Below are 17,680 nucleotides of genomic sequence, written 5' to 3'. Positions count from 1 at the left end.
ATTTAAATAAATATAGACTAAGGAAAGGAGAAATGTGCCCTTAGATGAAATTTCTACCTTGAGGCTGATCTCCTAACAGGATGAAATATTTGTCCTAGAAGAGCTTCTAGAAGGGCTTTACATATGTTGATTGTGCTATCTCACCTATCTGTGTTTGCTATCCCAATTTCTGGGGTATTGATGAGAAAGTCTTTGAGATTGCACAGGGGAAACTAGCATGACAGACAAGAGGAGACAGGAGTGAGGGGCAATATGAGACTGGAATGGGGCACTCAGTGAGACTGGAATAGGCGTGCGAAGAAAATGGAATAAACAGTGGGAGGGAGATTATACTGCGACCTGTCACCAATCAGCTTAGTAATTCATTCCCTTCTTCATTGGCAGCAGCAGGCCAGGGTGGGGAAGGGGTTCATGGCCACTGAATGCATTTGGCAGCAAGAGTGCGCACACATATTATTGTGAACACACACACACACACACACACACACACACACACTAATCTAGTCAGAACAAGGAACTAGATTTCCTGGAAAATTGTGTGCTTGTTCTTTTCACCAAAATGATTTTAAAAAAAATACCAGTTAAACATGATTATAGGTTGGAAAGATAGTATGAGAGGTAAAGTGGCTGTTGCACATATTACTGGTTCCAGTTTGGTCTCCAGCACCACATGTATTCCTCCAAGTACTGTCTATAGTCTCCCAACCACCATCAGCAATCACTCTCACTCCTGAGCACAGTGTCAGGAATAGTAAGTGTGCCAACCCTCTCCCCTAATAAAAATTTAAAAGTTAGAAGTCAGATTACACTATTCATAAGCAATGTCTCCAAAATCTTTCCAAAGAAATACCTGAACACTGACAAGTTTATGCTATCATTTTCTTGTATTTGTCTGTATTTCAAAATTAAGTTATGAACTCATAACATAAAATTGTTGCCACATAATTGTTTCAGATTAATAAAGGAAGTTAGAGCCAGAGAGATACAGGGGTAAGGTAATACAGTTTTCCTTTCATGCCCTCAATCAGTTTGATTCCTCAACACTAGAGTTGGTACTTCAAGTATTACCAGGAATTACCAGGCTTGATCCTTGAGTATAGTGTGGGAGCAGCACTGAGCACCTTAAGGTGTAACCCAAAAAGTCAGAAATAATAAAGGGGACTGGAGGAATAGTTCAGTGGCAGAGTGCTTGACTTGCATGTGGTCAACCAGGGTTCAATTTCTTGTTCACTATATGGTCCTCAGAGCCTCACCAGAAGTGAGTGATCCCTGAACACACAGCCAAGAGTAAGCCCCAATTGTTGCTTGTAATGGCCCCAAAACCAAATATATGAAAAGAAAAAAAGAAGTAAAAGTAATTTTGTATACTTAAAAAATAATGTATTTAATTCAATCTTTATTATGTCACATGAAAGATAAAACAATCTTTTATAATTCTTATCAATAGACCTATAATACTTTTGCTATTATTTTCCCTATTTATCTTGCTGTTTGGGCTGTAGAGATAACACAGTGGGTAGGGCGTTTGCGTTGCACGTGGCCAACCTGAGCCAACCGGGCCAGCCCGGGTTCCATTCCTCCGACCCGAGTTCGATTTCTCTGCCCCTCTTGGAGAGCCCGGCAAGCTACCGAGAGAATCCTGCCCACACAGCAGAGCCTGGCAAGCTCCCTGTGGTATATTCGATACACTAAAAACAATAACAAGTCTCACAATGGAGACGTTACTGGTGCCTACTAGAGCAAATTGATGAACAATGGGAGAACAGTGACAGTGAACTTGCTGTTTATTAGTTTATTTATTTGCTATTGTTTTTCCATATTTTGGAGGTTAAGAAACACAAGCCTGGATAAAGACTATTGTCACTTTAGAATCTGAATTTGTCATTTGGGTCAATTTTTAAATAATATAATTATTTAAAAATAGTATTATGGGACCAATGAGATGACTCAATAAAGCATCTGCTAGACACATGAATTCCAGTACCATAGACAAAGCACGCGCCCCCTCTGTCCACCTGAAGGTGGTCCTAGTAGCCCCTTGACACCTGGTGGTCCCTCGCACAGTAGTGTGTATTTGCACCCCCATTCCCTAACACTGAGCATCACCTATTGATCAACTGCAAGTAGCCCCCTGGTTCCCAAAGAAATGCTCTGGAAGCACCAAAATGCAAAAACACAAATGAAAACAGTCAAAAATAAGAAGCAAATTCAAAAGTGATACTAGATACGTTTTATTGCAGACTTTTCTTACTGAAAAGAATATGAAGCAAAACTGTATATTTTGTAAAAAAAAAAGTAACCAAAATTGACATATTTGCATTCCTTATAAAATTTTACTTTTAAACTCAAGTGAAAATGAACACATCATCAATTTAAAAATTCATAACCAATACACTCCCCAGTTTTTCTTGATCACCAGAAAGTTACTTTGTAATCTTTTCAGAATTTTACTAGTCTTAAACAAAAAAAATCTATATGCAAATAAAAATATGCTATATACTCAGTTCTCACTTATGCAAAACTTAGTAAGAAAGAAATAAGAAAATATGTTTATAGGTATGTAATTCTTAATATAGTTGAATCCAATGGAGAAGAATTCAGACTTGAGGAAAGATAGGAAGAAAAGTATTTTTGACAGGGTAATTCTCATAAGCAGTCAAATGAGATAAAAGATAAGAAACAGTGGCCCCGAAGTTAAACAGAAGGCAGAGCAGTCAAAACTATGTCATCATTTCACCCAGTACCAATTACTTAAGTAGTAATTTTGATTGCCTTTCTAAAGGTTTTTAGTAGAAACTGGATCCCAAATCCTCTACTTTTAAGGATGATGGTCAATTTAGTGTACACCTTACATTGAGAATAAATAGATTTTTAAAATATATTCATTAGGATCGGGCGATAGCACAGTGGTAGGGCGTTCGCCTTACAAGCGGCCAACATGACCGACCTGAGTTCGATTCCTCCGCCCCTCTCGGAGAGCCCAGCAAGCTACCGAGAGTATTCGATATGCCAAACACAGTAACAACAAAGTCTCCAATGGAGACGTTACTGGGCCCGCTCGAGCAAATCGATGATCAACGGGAGGGCCTTTTTCTTTTTTTTTCTTTTTTTTCTATTCATTAGGATATTAAAATAAAACTCTATGAGACATAGAAGTAGATAAAGGGTAAAGGCACTTGTCTTGCATACAATCAGCCTATAGCACTACAAGTTCCCCCAAACATCTGTTTGTATCCCTGAAGACCTCCACCCTCATCTTGGTGATCTAGAGCCTGGCACTACAAAGCCTGTGGATTTCTGAGACCCTTGTGACTGAACCCAAAGCGTAGCTGCAGAACACTGCTGTGAGAGGCACCCAAACGGGCTTTTTTGAACACTGCTTGGGAAGTCCCCAACCTCATCATCAACAATAAAAAGAAATGTGTCTTCACTTCAAATCTTCACTTCTTGAATATCTTCAATATATTTTCTTTAACCATTCATAAACTTTTGATATTCTGGAACCGATAAAAGCAGGATCCTAGCATAATTATCTTTCCAGTTAGAATTTTCCAGTTAGTAATTAAAAGTAAAACATTCTGTGGTTCACTTTAGTTTCACTAAAATGGTAACTTTTAATAAATATTTGAATAGGGAAACAAAGGTAAAGGTAAAGGCCCTCCCGTTGATCGTCGATTTGCTCGAGCGGGCCCAGTAACGTCTCCATTGGAGACTTTGTTGTTACTGTGTCTGGCATATCGAATACTCTCGGTAGCTTGCCGGGCTCTCCGAGAGGGGCAGAGGAATTGAACTCGGGTCGGCCATGTTGGCCGCTTGTAAGGTGAACGCCCTACCGCTGTGCTATCGCTCCAGCCCTAGGGTGTGTCAGGATAGCCGAGTGGTCTAAGGAGCCAGACTCAAGGGAAACAAAAGTCTTGGAAAAATACTACTGTCCATTTGAAAAAAAAACATGAAATTAACACAACTGACAAAATATTGGTTTATTTAAGGGCAGCTAATATATTCTTCATATGTTAACTAAAACCCTTTTATTATAGGCTCATTCTTGCAATGCAAATTAGTTAAGACTTTATGTTATAAAAATACAAGTCACTGTAGGTTTTTGGATTTAAAATTAATATGAAACTGTCACATATTTTTTACCTTAGAGCATAATTGCTTCATAATGTCTAATGTTGATTAATATAAACTCAAATCTTCCCACCACTGCTCACTCCTGGCTCTATGCTTAGGAATCCCTATTGGCAGGTTAGGGGAACTCTCTAGGGGGCTGGAGATTCAACAGGGGTCACATGTGAGCACAGAAAACACCCTTCCCTCTGCACTATGACCTGGATCCCTAAATTCAGATCTTATTTGGAAATTAGTCTAAAGTGAGATGACTAAAATCGCATAATTCTACTTGACACTTGCATTTTACCCAAAAATGCTCTCACTTTCCTGATTCTAGTTATGCTTGTAATGTATTTTCATTTGTAGTTTTTATACCTTCTTTTAAAATGGTAAACCTATCTAGCCTTTTATACTTTTAGTAACAGAATATCTAAGAGGATGTCTACAATGATGACTTGTGTGTGTCTCCATGGTGATACTTACTGATGCATGAATGTCCTCAAGTTAGTTTTAAATGCCACTAAAATGGAAATTTATCTGGATGCAGTCTAAATTCTGTGATAATACTTTCTGAGAGAATAACTGAGACAAAAAAATAAAAGTTTAACAGCAAATAGAAATAAAAATTATTGAGATATTTATTGTATATACTATCAATGAATTGTATACAGAGTTATCTGGATCTAAGTCATGTTCCTATTCCTCAAAGCTTTTCTTAAAAATCTTCAAATATATAACTGTATATTAGAGTTATTAAATAAGAAAGCACTATACAATCATTTAACCCTTGAAAATGAGAATATGATATGACATGTATGTTCTTGGAAAATGTTGTCATTGTGAAAATATGGAAAAGGGTAATTATTCCAAGATCATTCTCATGTGATATAGCATCACCTCAGCTATATGGTATAGCTTATTTAAGCCTATGTGATATACACAATTTATTGTTGACCAAAAAAATTCTTAAAAGATTAATGACAGCAACATCCCAGTACTAAGCATAGGCCTAGTTAAGATCAGTAAAAATATTTGTAAGGAAGCAGGAATTTTTAGGTATGTCTCTCCTACCACAGGGGAAAAAATGAAATGCATTTTCAAACAATAAACTTTAAGCTGTGTCAGAAATATATGTATATGTATGTATATATATTATATAGAAAATTTAATGTCTTTCTTTAAACTTCTCTCCCCAGAGAAAAAATTACAAGTAGTTTAATAGTAGGAGAATATACATATATACATGCATACATAGATATATATGCATACTATCAATTTTCTTAGTCATCTTCACTTATATCTTATTACTGAGATAACATTTTCCCTATACTGTCTGTTTTTATTTTCCAATTCCTGAAATTGTTGAAAAATACCTACAAAACCCTGGCTAGCCTACTTTTTGTTCATCCATTCCAGAGTCTTCACAAAAAGTCTCTGAAGTAATGTATCTTATTTTACATTCTAGTTATAATGGCTCATTAGAGAATTTCACAACATATTTAATTACCTGCTCGGGTAAATCAAACAGTACCAGTATTCATGTATTACAATTTGCAGTTCAAAAAATCATATAATAGCTGATTTCTGAGAAACACAATTTCAAAGCAAAATAGAACATGGAAATACAGAAATCTCTGTTGATAATTATATAATATTTTCTGTTATTTCACTAGTCATATTTCAGATATTAGTGAAGCTGGACATTATATGTTTAAGTTTATTTCTTCTCAAAGTATGTTTAGAGGTTTTAGGAGAAAAAAATGGTTTCTAAAAACTAGATGGAGGCAAAAATCTATAAACTACAAAACTGAGTTGATTAGTAAAATCTAATATATCATGTTAATAAAAACGTTTCACATAAATGGTGAATGTCAACGATCACCAGGTTGGAGGGAGGCTTGCACAGACAGGGAGAAAAGGATCCACTTTGTTTTTCTCTCCACCTTTTCTGTTTTTACCTGCAAGAGGAAAGATGAAGCTGAAGGGGGAATGAGGATGCCCAATCAGAGGCAGGAAGCTATGTTCTTTAGGGACTATGTTCCCTTGATGAACAAATTTGAAATCATGAATAACAACAATGGCTGAAGTAACAAGTTGTGGCTCAATCAAATCTATCTTCTTCAGAAAAAGATCCTGATTTTCTTAAGAACAAAAGTTGTAACTGGGCCTCCTGAAAAGTCCTAAATTTGTAGGCTCGAGAGATATTACAGCTAGTAGGGTCCTAAATTTGTAGGCTCGAGAGATATTACAGCTAGTAGGTTGCTTGCCTTGCATGCAACTGACTTAGGTTCAATTCCGTAGCACCTCATATTTTCCTGCGGTGCTGCTAGGTGTGGTCCATAAGTGCAGAGCCAAAAGCAAACAACTGGCCCTTCTGGACGTGGCTGCCAAACAAAACAAACAAAGCATCCTAAAATCTTTACACCTTCTGTTACTTCATTCCTCAGAGTACAACATACTTTATATGGTACATGATTATATGATGTTTTATAATTACAAAAAAAAATATTGAGGATGAATTTAAACCATGATTCAAGTGAACCAAAAGTTGGAGCTGAATGTCATTGCATACTTGTGAGTCACAATATTTACTAGCAATGTAGGAATCAACTAAACGGTGGTCCTTCCAGGTGTTTAAAATCAGATGTAAGAACGATCGGATAAATATTTATCAACAGCCCCAGTTTCTGGAAGAAATTCTCAGGGGTGGTTGTGGAGGTGACCATACTCCAGCTGTTGAGAGCCAGAGAGCGCAGACAGCTGATGTCGGACGCGTGTTCAGTGGGACAGACAATAGGACTAGCCCAAAGCACTCACATCATGTATCACTGAATTCAAGTGACTTTTGATTATTTGCTACTAATGATATTAGAAAGAGATGCAAGATTATTTCTGCAGTATGTTAATTCCCATTCACTTCTATCCCAATGAAGTTTTATAGAGAAGTTGGGCCTCCAACTGGGACATAAAGGAAGCACAGTCTATTTTCCTACCCTGTTATATGTACACATAGTGACTATAATTATTAATAATGACTAACACTGGAAGTTATAAATTAAAATAGTGATTTTAGTTCAAGAGGGGGAAAAAAGCTTTTAGACTTATACTAAAATCTGTGTTCACTTATAAATATGTTATGCAGTGTATATTTTAATGCAGAAAAAGTATTATGGCAATAAAAATATTGAGCACCCTCTACAAAGCCTAGCTACCAAACTATATTTTAAGTCAAATATATATATAGTATGCAGTGGTTCTAGTACATACATATGAGATGCTATTTATACTCACTGTCAAGAAAGAGGTGGGGAGGGTAATATCTATGATTTTTACCTAGTAGATTTTAGTTGACCAACAGACATCCACAGAATCAGTTTTAACATTTACTCTCTTTGTTTACATTTCAAGTAATCTCAGGTAGTAGCATTGTCCTCCCATTGTTCATCGATTCACTCGAGCAGGCCCCAGTAACGTCTCCATTGTGAGACTTGTTACTGTTTTTGGCATATCGAATACATCATGGGGAGCTGGCCACGCTTTGCCCAGAGGGAAAGATACTCTTGGTACCTTATCAAGCTCTCCAAGAGGGGCAGAGGAATTGGACTTAGGTTGGCTGCAAGCAAGGCAAACACCCTACCCACTGTGCTATGGCTCCAGCCCATCTCAGGTATTGATGGAAATTAGAGGAACTGTGTGAAAGAAATTCAGAAGAACTGAAATCTCTTTACATACTCCTAAAACGAGATTGGAGGGTAAAATTTTTTTCTAAGTTTGCGTTCAATCTCACTCGCTAAAGCATACAATATTTGTGATCTAATCAAACTGATGAGTTTCACTGGTGGCAGGGATTATACCAATGGCAGTCTCCAGTCTGCAGAGTTACCATAAAAATTATTATACAGTTCTTATATCTGTGGCAGATGCCACAAAAATATACATAATAAGACTGCTTAGCTTAGAGAGATTTTACATAAAGTGGTCATTTTTTAGTAATGTATATAAGTTTATTTTGTTTAATGAGTTAAAATATATTGTGAAATTCTAAATTCAAATAACCTAAAATTGTATTCTAGCCTTTGACTTCTCTTTATATTATCAATGAATGTTTGGGGAAGAAAATATAGCTATTCAATAAAATGAATCATAAATCAATAGAACAGAGTACAAAACAGAAACTCTTATTTCTCAATCTGGGAAAGCTAAACATTAACTAATAGTGAGGAAAGATAAATTTTAAAGTAAACCTGAGGACAACTGATATTTGGCTATGTGAGAGGCAATTAATATAACTGTTACCTTTGTTTATGAACGGTATGTCACAGAAATTTTTAGGAAGTCAAGGTAAATTACATATTAAACAGTTTAAATTCTATTACAAATACCTTTAAGGAGAGGGAGAGATACAAATGATCTTACTCATATGTGAGACATAAATAAACATATTTAGGGAATAACTTGTTGTCAAAGACAATACCTGAGAACTATGAGCGCTGGTTCATGGAATTGAGTTGATTAAGGAGGGGTGGAAGTAGAGTGGGCAGGGGGAGATGAGGGTTGGAGAGGGAGTGAACAGCAAGGGACACTGAGACAATAGTGGTGGATGTGCTGTTAGCATGTTGTATGCATGGAACCTTATAATGAGCATCACTGTAGATCACAATGCTTCAAATAAAACATTTTACATGTAATTATGAATGATACAAAAATTTTGGAGCTTCTTAGTATTTGTAAAACACTGAAAAGCCTTTAAAAAATGCTTTCTTTACTATAAAATAGCACAGCCAGTAGGGCGTTTGCCTTGTACGCAGCCAACATGACTAAGATAATACATGAAAAATGATACAGAAACAAAAATTGCATTCTTCTGGAAGCAAATATTATTGACAGATGGATACAAAACATTCCTGAATTCTTTTTCTCTTTTTTATGGGGAGTGGGGGGGTCATCCCAATGGTGTTTAGTGTTTATACCTCTCTGCATTCATGAGGGCTGAGGACAGTAAGGGATGCTGAGGATTGCCAGGTAAACCCTTTACCAGATGTACTATCTCTCTGATTCATAAAATTTGAAGGAAATGAGTATAAGGAAAAATATGCCTTAACATGAGTAATATAATATTTAACAACTCCTTAGAGATTTTTGCTAGAGATTGCTTAAGTACTTTAAATACATGAGAGTTTCTGAACAATTAAAGGAAGATTGTGTGGAAGAAGAGAAAATGACTTCAGTAATAAAAATACTTTATGAGGAAAGAGTTCAATAAACTATTATGAAGGCTAAAGAGAATATTGAAACATCAAGTAATAAAATATTCTGTGGGCTGGAACAATAGGACAGTGTGTAAGTCACTTGCCTTTTATGTGTTTGAGTTTGATCTCTGGCATTCCATATGATCCCCAGGCACCACCAGGAGTAATTCCTCAGTGCAGAACCAGGAGTAACCCTGAGCACTGATGGTGTGGCCCAAACAGAAAAAAATCACATACTGTAATTTATTTACTCTTTTTACCATTGTGATCATAAGTGTATGACACTGAGTAGCTAAAACATATTTTAAATTGCTTTAGTTTTGCCTATTTTGACTATTAGGCCAGTCAAAATATAGCAATAACAAAAGTAAACTTGTATGTCAACCTTTCTATAGAATAAAAATTTTTACTAAAAAGGTAAAGGACTTAATATATAAATATGTTACATTTATTATTTATATTGCTTGTATTCAAATTAATGTTGTATTCACATTTTGCTTTCTACTTAACAGCCGTTTAACCACATATAAGCAACAGCTCTATTGGGCCTCCATTTCTTCATGTGTATGAATGAAATACTAATAGTACCTGTTTCTCAAATAGTGCTTGGAAATAATAACAAATTTATTTATTATCATAAAAATACAACAACTAATATGATCATGTTTTTATGTCATATATTTCATATTATATATCTTATTTTAATACATATTTTTATTTTAGACCTAATGTATGTCTTTCTCTTTTACATGTAAGGATTGGAATTACAAAGATATATGTTGCCAATACTACCAGAAGTATTAAAAATAAAAAGTATCATTTCATTCATGCTCACAAAGACTTATAGAAATTACTGATGATTTGTACTTTTTTATTGCATATATTCAAATTAATGTTATTAAAGTCAGACCACTAAATATTTTACAATAGCACAGTGGGTAGGGCGTTCGCCTTACAAGCAGCCAACATGGCTGACCCGAGTTCGATTCCTCCGCCCCTCTCGGAGAGCCCGGCAAGCTACCGAGAGTATTCGATATGCCAGACACAGTAACAACAAAGTCTCCAATGGAGACGTTACTGGGCCCGCTCGAGCAAATCGACGATCAACGGGAGGGCCTTTACCTTTACCTTTACCTTTAATTTTGTCATTTGAGCATGCGAATTTTGTAATTTGACATAATTAACATAATTATCAACTTTATTTGGCATCAATGGCAAATATTAATTTATTAAGTTCCTAATGGAACACTGAAATGGGATGTCTAAGTGCATTCTATTCTCACTAAGTTCTATAAAACTTGCCTGCTTTCTCTCCAGGAATCAAAGTGAGGAATAGCAACTTTTATTATTCAGTCACAGTCCTCCTGTTGTTCATCGATTTGCTCGAGCGGGCCCAGTAACGTCTGCGGGCCCAGTAACGTCTGCATCGTGAGACTTCTTGTTACTGTGTTTGGCATATCGAATACATCACGGGTAGCTTGCCAGGCTCTGCCATGCGGGCGAGATATTCTCGGTAGCTTGCCGGGCTCTCCGAGAGGGGCGGAGGAATCGAACTAGGGTCAGCCATGTTGGCTGCGTGCAAGGCATATGCCCTACTGCTGTGCTATTGCTCCAGCCCAAATTTTATTATTATTATATATATATAATTATACATAAACAAAATATTTTTAAATGAACCCATCAGTATGGTAAAGACTACACTCCAGGCATTAGAAAAGATGAAGTTATTACAAAAGCTTTTAAAAGATAAAATTACTAGCAAGGCCCAACTTTTAAACAATCTCTATTTTCTAAATTCTGTACTTATTATAAACAGTCATTTGTGCTCAGTATTTCAGCTTCACCAAGTAATAATCTCAAAATAATTTTATTTTGATTTGAATTTGTGGATTTTCAGTGCTTAATTTGAGTCAACTTTACAAATATAGATGTATCATTGGCTTTAATGTAATATGGGATCAGAATGCCACAGAGTGATGCCAAATCAATCACTGTTCCAACAAGTGTGGACAGCTAGGGCCATTTTTTCTGTCTCGGAGAATAATGCAATGGAATCTTTAGTCTGTTTACATGGCAAACTTTCTTGACCAATCAAATGGAAAACATGGAAATCAGAAGCAATTATTTCAGTATCTGAGGTAAATGTGGGCTATTTCAGCCCAAATATTTTTAAAAATAAAGAAGACCTCAGCTATTATCTTTGATTTGATTATAATAATCGGAATATATAAATATTTTTCTATTGGCTTTGCTTCTTGTTTGGGGGCCACACCAGGCAGTGCTTAGGGGCTATACCTGGATTTGTGTTTAGGGATTATTCCTGGTGATATTCTGGGGGCCATATGTGGTGTCATAATTCAAACCAGGATGCCTGGGGCTACAGTCCCGTGTAAGGCAAGAACCTTAAACTTTTTGCTTTCTCTGATACTAGATATATTATTCTGCCACATATGTTCTTATATGCTGAGTGTAGGGTTTTTGTGGGGGGAAGGTGATGGAAGGGAGATTCTAACTTGCTGTCTACACACGATTTGTTATTATTTAAAATTTGATACTATTATTTATTTATTATTTATATTATCATGTGCTAGACAATAGAAGGGAGAAAAAGAACTTCAAGCTATAAACAGTAATATCTAAAAAAGAATTGGTAATCTTATGGTATACTAATAAATTAGCTACAGACTATGTTAGATTATTAAAATTTTGAATGCCTAAAATAGAAGTTTCAGAAATTAACTATATTGTTTATGCAAAGCTTCTGGAAAAAGTCTAGTGTGAAGTGAAAAACTGACATGGAATTCCAAGTTGTTGGCCACTAAATATATGGCTAATATATGAAAAGTCTCTCAACACAAATTTACAAAATGTAGGGATGGAAATTATTTACATAACCTCCAAATTCAACATTCTGAAGAATATACTCATTTTTAATCATAAGTGCAGAAATATCATATAAATGTCAAGAAGAAATCGGAAGGTAAAAAAGACACAATACATGAATAATTATAAGACCTCAAAGAAATATTTACTTATTTCATTTGTTTTCAATAAATAGTAACTAATATGCAACAATATCTATAAATAAATACACAAAACATAATTTAGCCTAGAGAGTATGCTCTGGATATGAGCTCTGAAAATCTAGATTGGTTAGGAGCAATAAACACTGAAGAGCATTTTCAATATTAAAAAAAGGCATTAATCACTTAATGATATTGTTTTGATATATCATTAAATACAGCAAATTATGTAGACTAAAGACATATTATAAAGTTATTTGGCTATATTATATTCATTAATCCAAGAGAAGGATTTTAGTTTCCATTATTTTTTGTATTGGTTCTTTTGTTGAGGTATAATAGTTTACAATAGTACCGAAGTCATTATTGTATAAATATAGACCCTTTTATAGTTTAACCACTCCTTCTACCAGTGTTTCAAGATTTCGAGATTTCTCCACCATTATCCTAAGGTCTTGTCCCCATACATTAACCCCTCAGTTTCTAGTTCTATTTATCATGCATTAAGTTTTGTTTGCTTTGAGAATTGTATAATCAAGGGAAGGTTTAAAAGCAGATTAATAAACCCAAAAAATTCATCTTCTAAATTCTGGTGAATATCAATCCAAGAAGTAAAATTAAAGAGAGCACCGAACATAAATACATACACTTTACTTTGGGCTATGAAACAAAGCAGAATGGTTCATACACACACACACACATACACATACACACACACAAACGTTGCCAATTAAAATTTATAAAAAACAACCTAGGAGACTCTGCCCATTACCACCATCTCCTTTTGGCTGGGCTTTTTTTTTTCTTAATTTTTTTTTATTAGTGAAACACCATGAGGTACAGTTATAGACTTACAAATTTTTGTGCTTGGGTTTCAGTTATACAATGATCAAGTACCCATCCCTCCACCAGTGCCTATCCTCCACCACCACAGGTCCCAGCATCCCTCCCACCCCCTATCCCCCCCCCCCGTCCCACCCTGCCTCTGTGGCAGGGCATTCCCCCTTGTTCTCTCTCTCTTCTTTTGTGTACTGTGTTTTGCAAGAGAGACCTTGAGTGGCAATCATGTTTGGTCTATAGACTACTTTTAGCATGCTTCTCCCACCCTGGGAGGGTCTCACAACACCCTTTATTTGGTGCTCTCTTCTCTATCTGAGCTTCCTTTTCACCTAGCACATTTGTCTGACGGCCTGGCTTTTGACAGATAGCCTGTGCCAGGGACCCCAAGGGCCTTAAACCTTGCCAACCCTGCTCTAAATCAGGAAGCTGCATGGTTTGGCTTCAACTCTAATTCTCCAAACCCCAAACCATGCAAACAAGCTAGTGTTCATGTGAAATTATTACTGCACACACTCATATTAAAGCCATTGGAATGCAACAACCATACTTCACTGACCTAATACAATCATAAATCTCTGTCAACTAAATAGAGTTAAAGATCCCTCGCCATATTCAATTAGCACTAAAGAAAATAATCTGAACAACAAAGGTATGATCAGTAGACTTCTGGTATAAACATCTGAACAGATAATTCTTAAGAAACTGGGAATCTATACCTCCACCATTAACCCACATAAAAGTCAAAGAATAATGGGGAAACTAAGGAACCCAATTGCAGGTGAAATAAGAATAAAAAACCAAGCAAATCCTCAAGTCCACTAAAACTCTCTAGCCTGGTCACTGAGGAACTGAAATCAACTACACTGGCAATAGAAATTAAACAGGTACTAAACAGTGAAATTAAGCAATCACTAAATGAGAAATTTGACCAACTCAAAGAAGAACTGATTCAGAAGATGACAGATTCCATAGAAAATGAACTGAATAAATTAAAGAACACAATAGTAAACCTAGCACAGGGCTGGAGTGATAGCACAGCGGGTTGGGCGTTTTCCTTGCATGTGTCGGACCTAAGTTCGATTCCTCTGCCCCTCTCAGAGAGCCTGGCAAGCTACTGAGAGTATCTCGCCCATACGGCAAAGCCTGGCAAGCTACCCGTGATGTATTCTATACGCCAAACACAGTAACAAGTCTCACAATGTTACTGAGCCCGCTCGAGCAAATCGATGAACAACGGGAGGACAGTGACAATACTAAATCTTAGTAGAAAAAGATTATTTACTCTTAGTATACGCTTCATAAAATGTCTTTTTGCTTGTTATCATATTGTATTGTATTAGTTTAATTTTGAGCTTTAAGATTTTATTATGTTAACATAATGAGACTGATACCCTAGGACAGTAGACATAAGGGCCAGGAAGACTGCTTCACAGTTGGAAGCCCACCTTAGGAGCTGGAGGAGAAAGCAGGTGGGATAGAGAAGGGATCACTAAGTCAATGATGGTTGGAGGGATTGTTCGGGATGGGAGATGTGTGCTGAATGCAGGTAAGGAACCAAAAATGATGGCCTCTCAGTATCTGTATTGCAAACCATAATGCCCAAAAGTAGAGCAGGATTAAGAAGGAAACTGTCTGTTATAGAGATAGGGGATAGGTGGGATGGGAGTGGGACATACTGGGGACATTGGTGGTGCAAAATGTCCACTGGTGGAGGGATGGGTGCTTGATTATTGTATGACTGAAACTCAAACATGAAAGCTTTGTAAATGTGTCTCATGGTGATTCAATTAAAAAAATTTATTATATTATGCCAACAAAACTTTAGTTGGATACATGATTTGCAAATATTTTCTCTTGATTTTAATGTAAATAGAAAATTTCTCTTTAAAAGGTAACAAAATAGGAGATTAACACCCAAGAATAGCCAAGATAAGTACCAGGATAAGTACTCACTCCATGGCTTGGAGGCCAGCCGCACATGCTAGGGGAAAAGGCAGCTCAGATAGAGAAGGGAGCACCAAATAAAGGGTGTTGGGAGGATCCTCCAAGGATGAGAGATGCATGCTGAAAGTAGACTATAGACTGAACATGATTGCCACTCAAAGCCTCTTTTGCAAACCACAGCACCCAAAAGGAGAGAGAGAACAAAAGGGAATGCCCTGCCATAGAGTCATGGAGGGCTGGGGGGTGGGAGAGGTACTGGGATCTGTGATGGTGGAAAACGGGCACTGGTGGAGGGATGGGTACTCGATCATTGTATAATTGAAACCCAAGCACAAAAAATTGTAACTCTACAACTGTACCTCAAGGTGTTTCACTAAAAAAAAAAAAACTTTTAAAATGTCTATTGTAAACATTCTCTCAGTTTTAGTGCCATACCCAGGGTAAACTCTGAGCATCATTTCTGCAAGCACCAAGCCCAGAGTAGCATCTGAACACTGCTGAATTGGTCCCCAAACCAAAAATTAAAATTTTAAATGTAATAAAAAAGGTGGTGAATTACCTCAGATAGAATTCTATTATCTTTTACATATATCATTCATGATCTTTGGCACACATACACTCAACTATCCATGATTACAAAAGCATGCACATGTGTGCATATGTACTTGAGAAGCCAGCAATTTTCATTAGGTATTAAACCAGTCTCCTGCGAGCAAAGCATGCACACCACCTGTTGAGTTATCTTCCTGAGCCCTGTGAATGATTTGTTGTTGTTGTTTTGGAGCAAAACACACCTGATGGCGCTCCAGAGACCATATCCAGTGCTAGGGACGCAATCCAGATTAGCCATGTGCAAGGCAGGCACCCTACCTATTATCTTACCAGCCTTGCATGAATAATTTTTAAACTAGGTGTTCATATTCCAAACTATAGAATAGAGACAAGTAGAAAATGAACTATGTATCTATCTATAATATAAGCATATATCACATACATACATATTCACAGACACACACATACATATATATATATATATATATATATATATATGTTTTTGAGCCACACCTGGCAATGCTCAGGTGTTACACTTCTTCCTCTGCACTCAAGAATTATTCCTGGTGGCACTCAGGGAACATGTGGGATTTTGAGGAACCAATCTAAATCCACCGTGAACAAGGCAAGTGCCCTGCCTGCTGTACTATCGCTCTGGCCCATTGACTTGATATTTCAAGTAAGCATATATCACCTAGCACATTGTTAATTTTATTTTCTCCCTTCCCTCCCCTCTCTGCTTTTTCCTTCCCTTCCTTTCCTTGCTATAAATCAAGCTCCAGGCCTCATTATTATGAAAAAAATTACAAATGAAATAAATTTAGTTTTCTAAGACAAAGGGACTAGTTTGAAAACTGATAGTAAATAAAAATTGTATATGCATTGATCAGTTATAAAACAAATATGATAAATATATAGCACTTTAGTTTTTAGCAAACAGAACCAAAATATTTCAAAAAATAAAGTGACTGCTTCAAAACACTAAAATTCTTAGCTAGGAAATAAAAATTTATGGTTAGCACTAGGTTAAAAGCAGGAAAATTTAGCAGAAGATAAGTGCTTTAAGTTTCTACAAGTTATGTAGTTAGCTGAAACAAACAAAATCAGTGTTGCTTATTATTTGTCTGGAATCAAACACAGGAAACACACTTAGTTATTCTCAAGAATAAAGAACATAAAACATTTGTACCAGAGCTACCAAATCATACATATTTATGCAAATCAAATGCCTCTGGTTTCTAATTTTAACATGTGGACACTCTTACCTCTTACAACAAGATCAGCGGAAGCTGACGAATTGTCCACAATTGTTTGAGCTGTGCACGTATACCTCCCAGCATGTTTGAGTTGAGCATTTCGAATGAGCAGTTCCCCATTGGCGTCCAACTGTAAGAAAAATTAGTTAAGTGGGAAAATTAGAAAATTTTCTACCAATGACATCAGTTTTGGATGAAAAATACACACATTTCCTAATAAAAATGAACACCTTATTTTATTTTTGATATGTGAACCAGACATCTAAGGTTATTTAAATTTTTGGTATCAGGATCTCAAGTAAAAATTAAAGTGAATAAATTAGTTAAGTCCTTCTTACCTATAATATCTTTAACATTCTATTGTTTCTTTTATTAGAGGGTAATACAGAAACCAAGAGATATATTTTTACTGCAGTCCTTTATTTATTTTGATTTCTGGATCACACCCAGTTATGCTCAGGATATATGCCTTACTCCCTCAGGAATCCCTTCCAGCGGGGCTCAGGGACCATATCCAGCATTAAAATTCGAATCCATATCAGCAGCATGCAAGGCAAATATATGGTACTACCCACAGTACAGCCTTTCCAGTCCCTCGTTGATATTTTTTAAAGACAAATGTTAATATGCAGGGCTTTAGTACTAGATTTTAATGAGGGTAAATCAATGCTATATGTATAGGCAAAATTAATTAGGTTTTGCA

General features: G+C 36.2%; 1 protein-coding gene across 2 annotated transcripts in view; it reads right to left on the bottom strand.

Moving 5' to 3' along the window:
• CNTN1 (contactin 1) overlaps positions 1-17,680 on the bottom strand; it is a 359,681-nt gene that overhangs the window by 91,524 nt on the left and 250,477 nt on the right. The window contains exons 15-16 of one of the 2 annotated variants that reach the window (XM_056117747.1): positions 16,987-17,107; positions 5,731-6,071 (exon numbers count right to left, since the gene is read on the bottom strand). In XM_056117747.1, coding sequence (XP_055973722.1) covers positions 5,992-6,071; positions 16,987-17,107 — 201 coding nt within the window. In that variant the 3' untranslated portion in view covers positions 5,731-5,991. Of the gene's footprint in view, positions 1-5,730; positions 6,072-16,986; positions 17,108-17,680 lie in introns of those variants that run through there. The other variant, XM_056117746.1, reaches the window with a different exon arrangement.

Source organism: Sorex fumeus, unplaced genomic scaffold (assembly GCF_029834395.1).
Source record: "Sorex fumeus unplaced genomic scaffold, SorFum_2.1 ptg000036l, whole genome shotgun sequence".
Lineage (NCBI taxonomy): Eukaryota > Metazoa > Chordata > Mammalia > Eulipotyphla > Soricidae > Sorex > Sorex fumeus.
The sequence above is the reverse complement of the archived record's forward strand: the minus strand, read 5'-3'. Positions and strand labels throughout refer to the sequence as shown.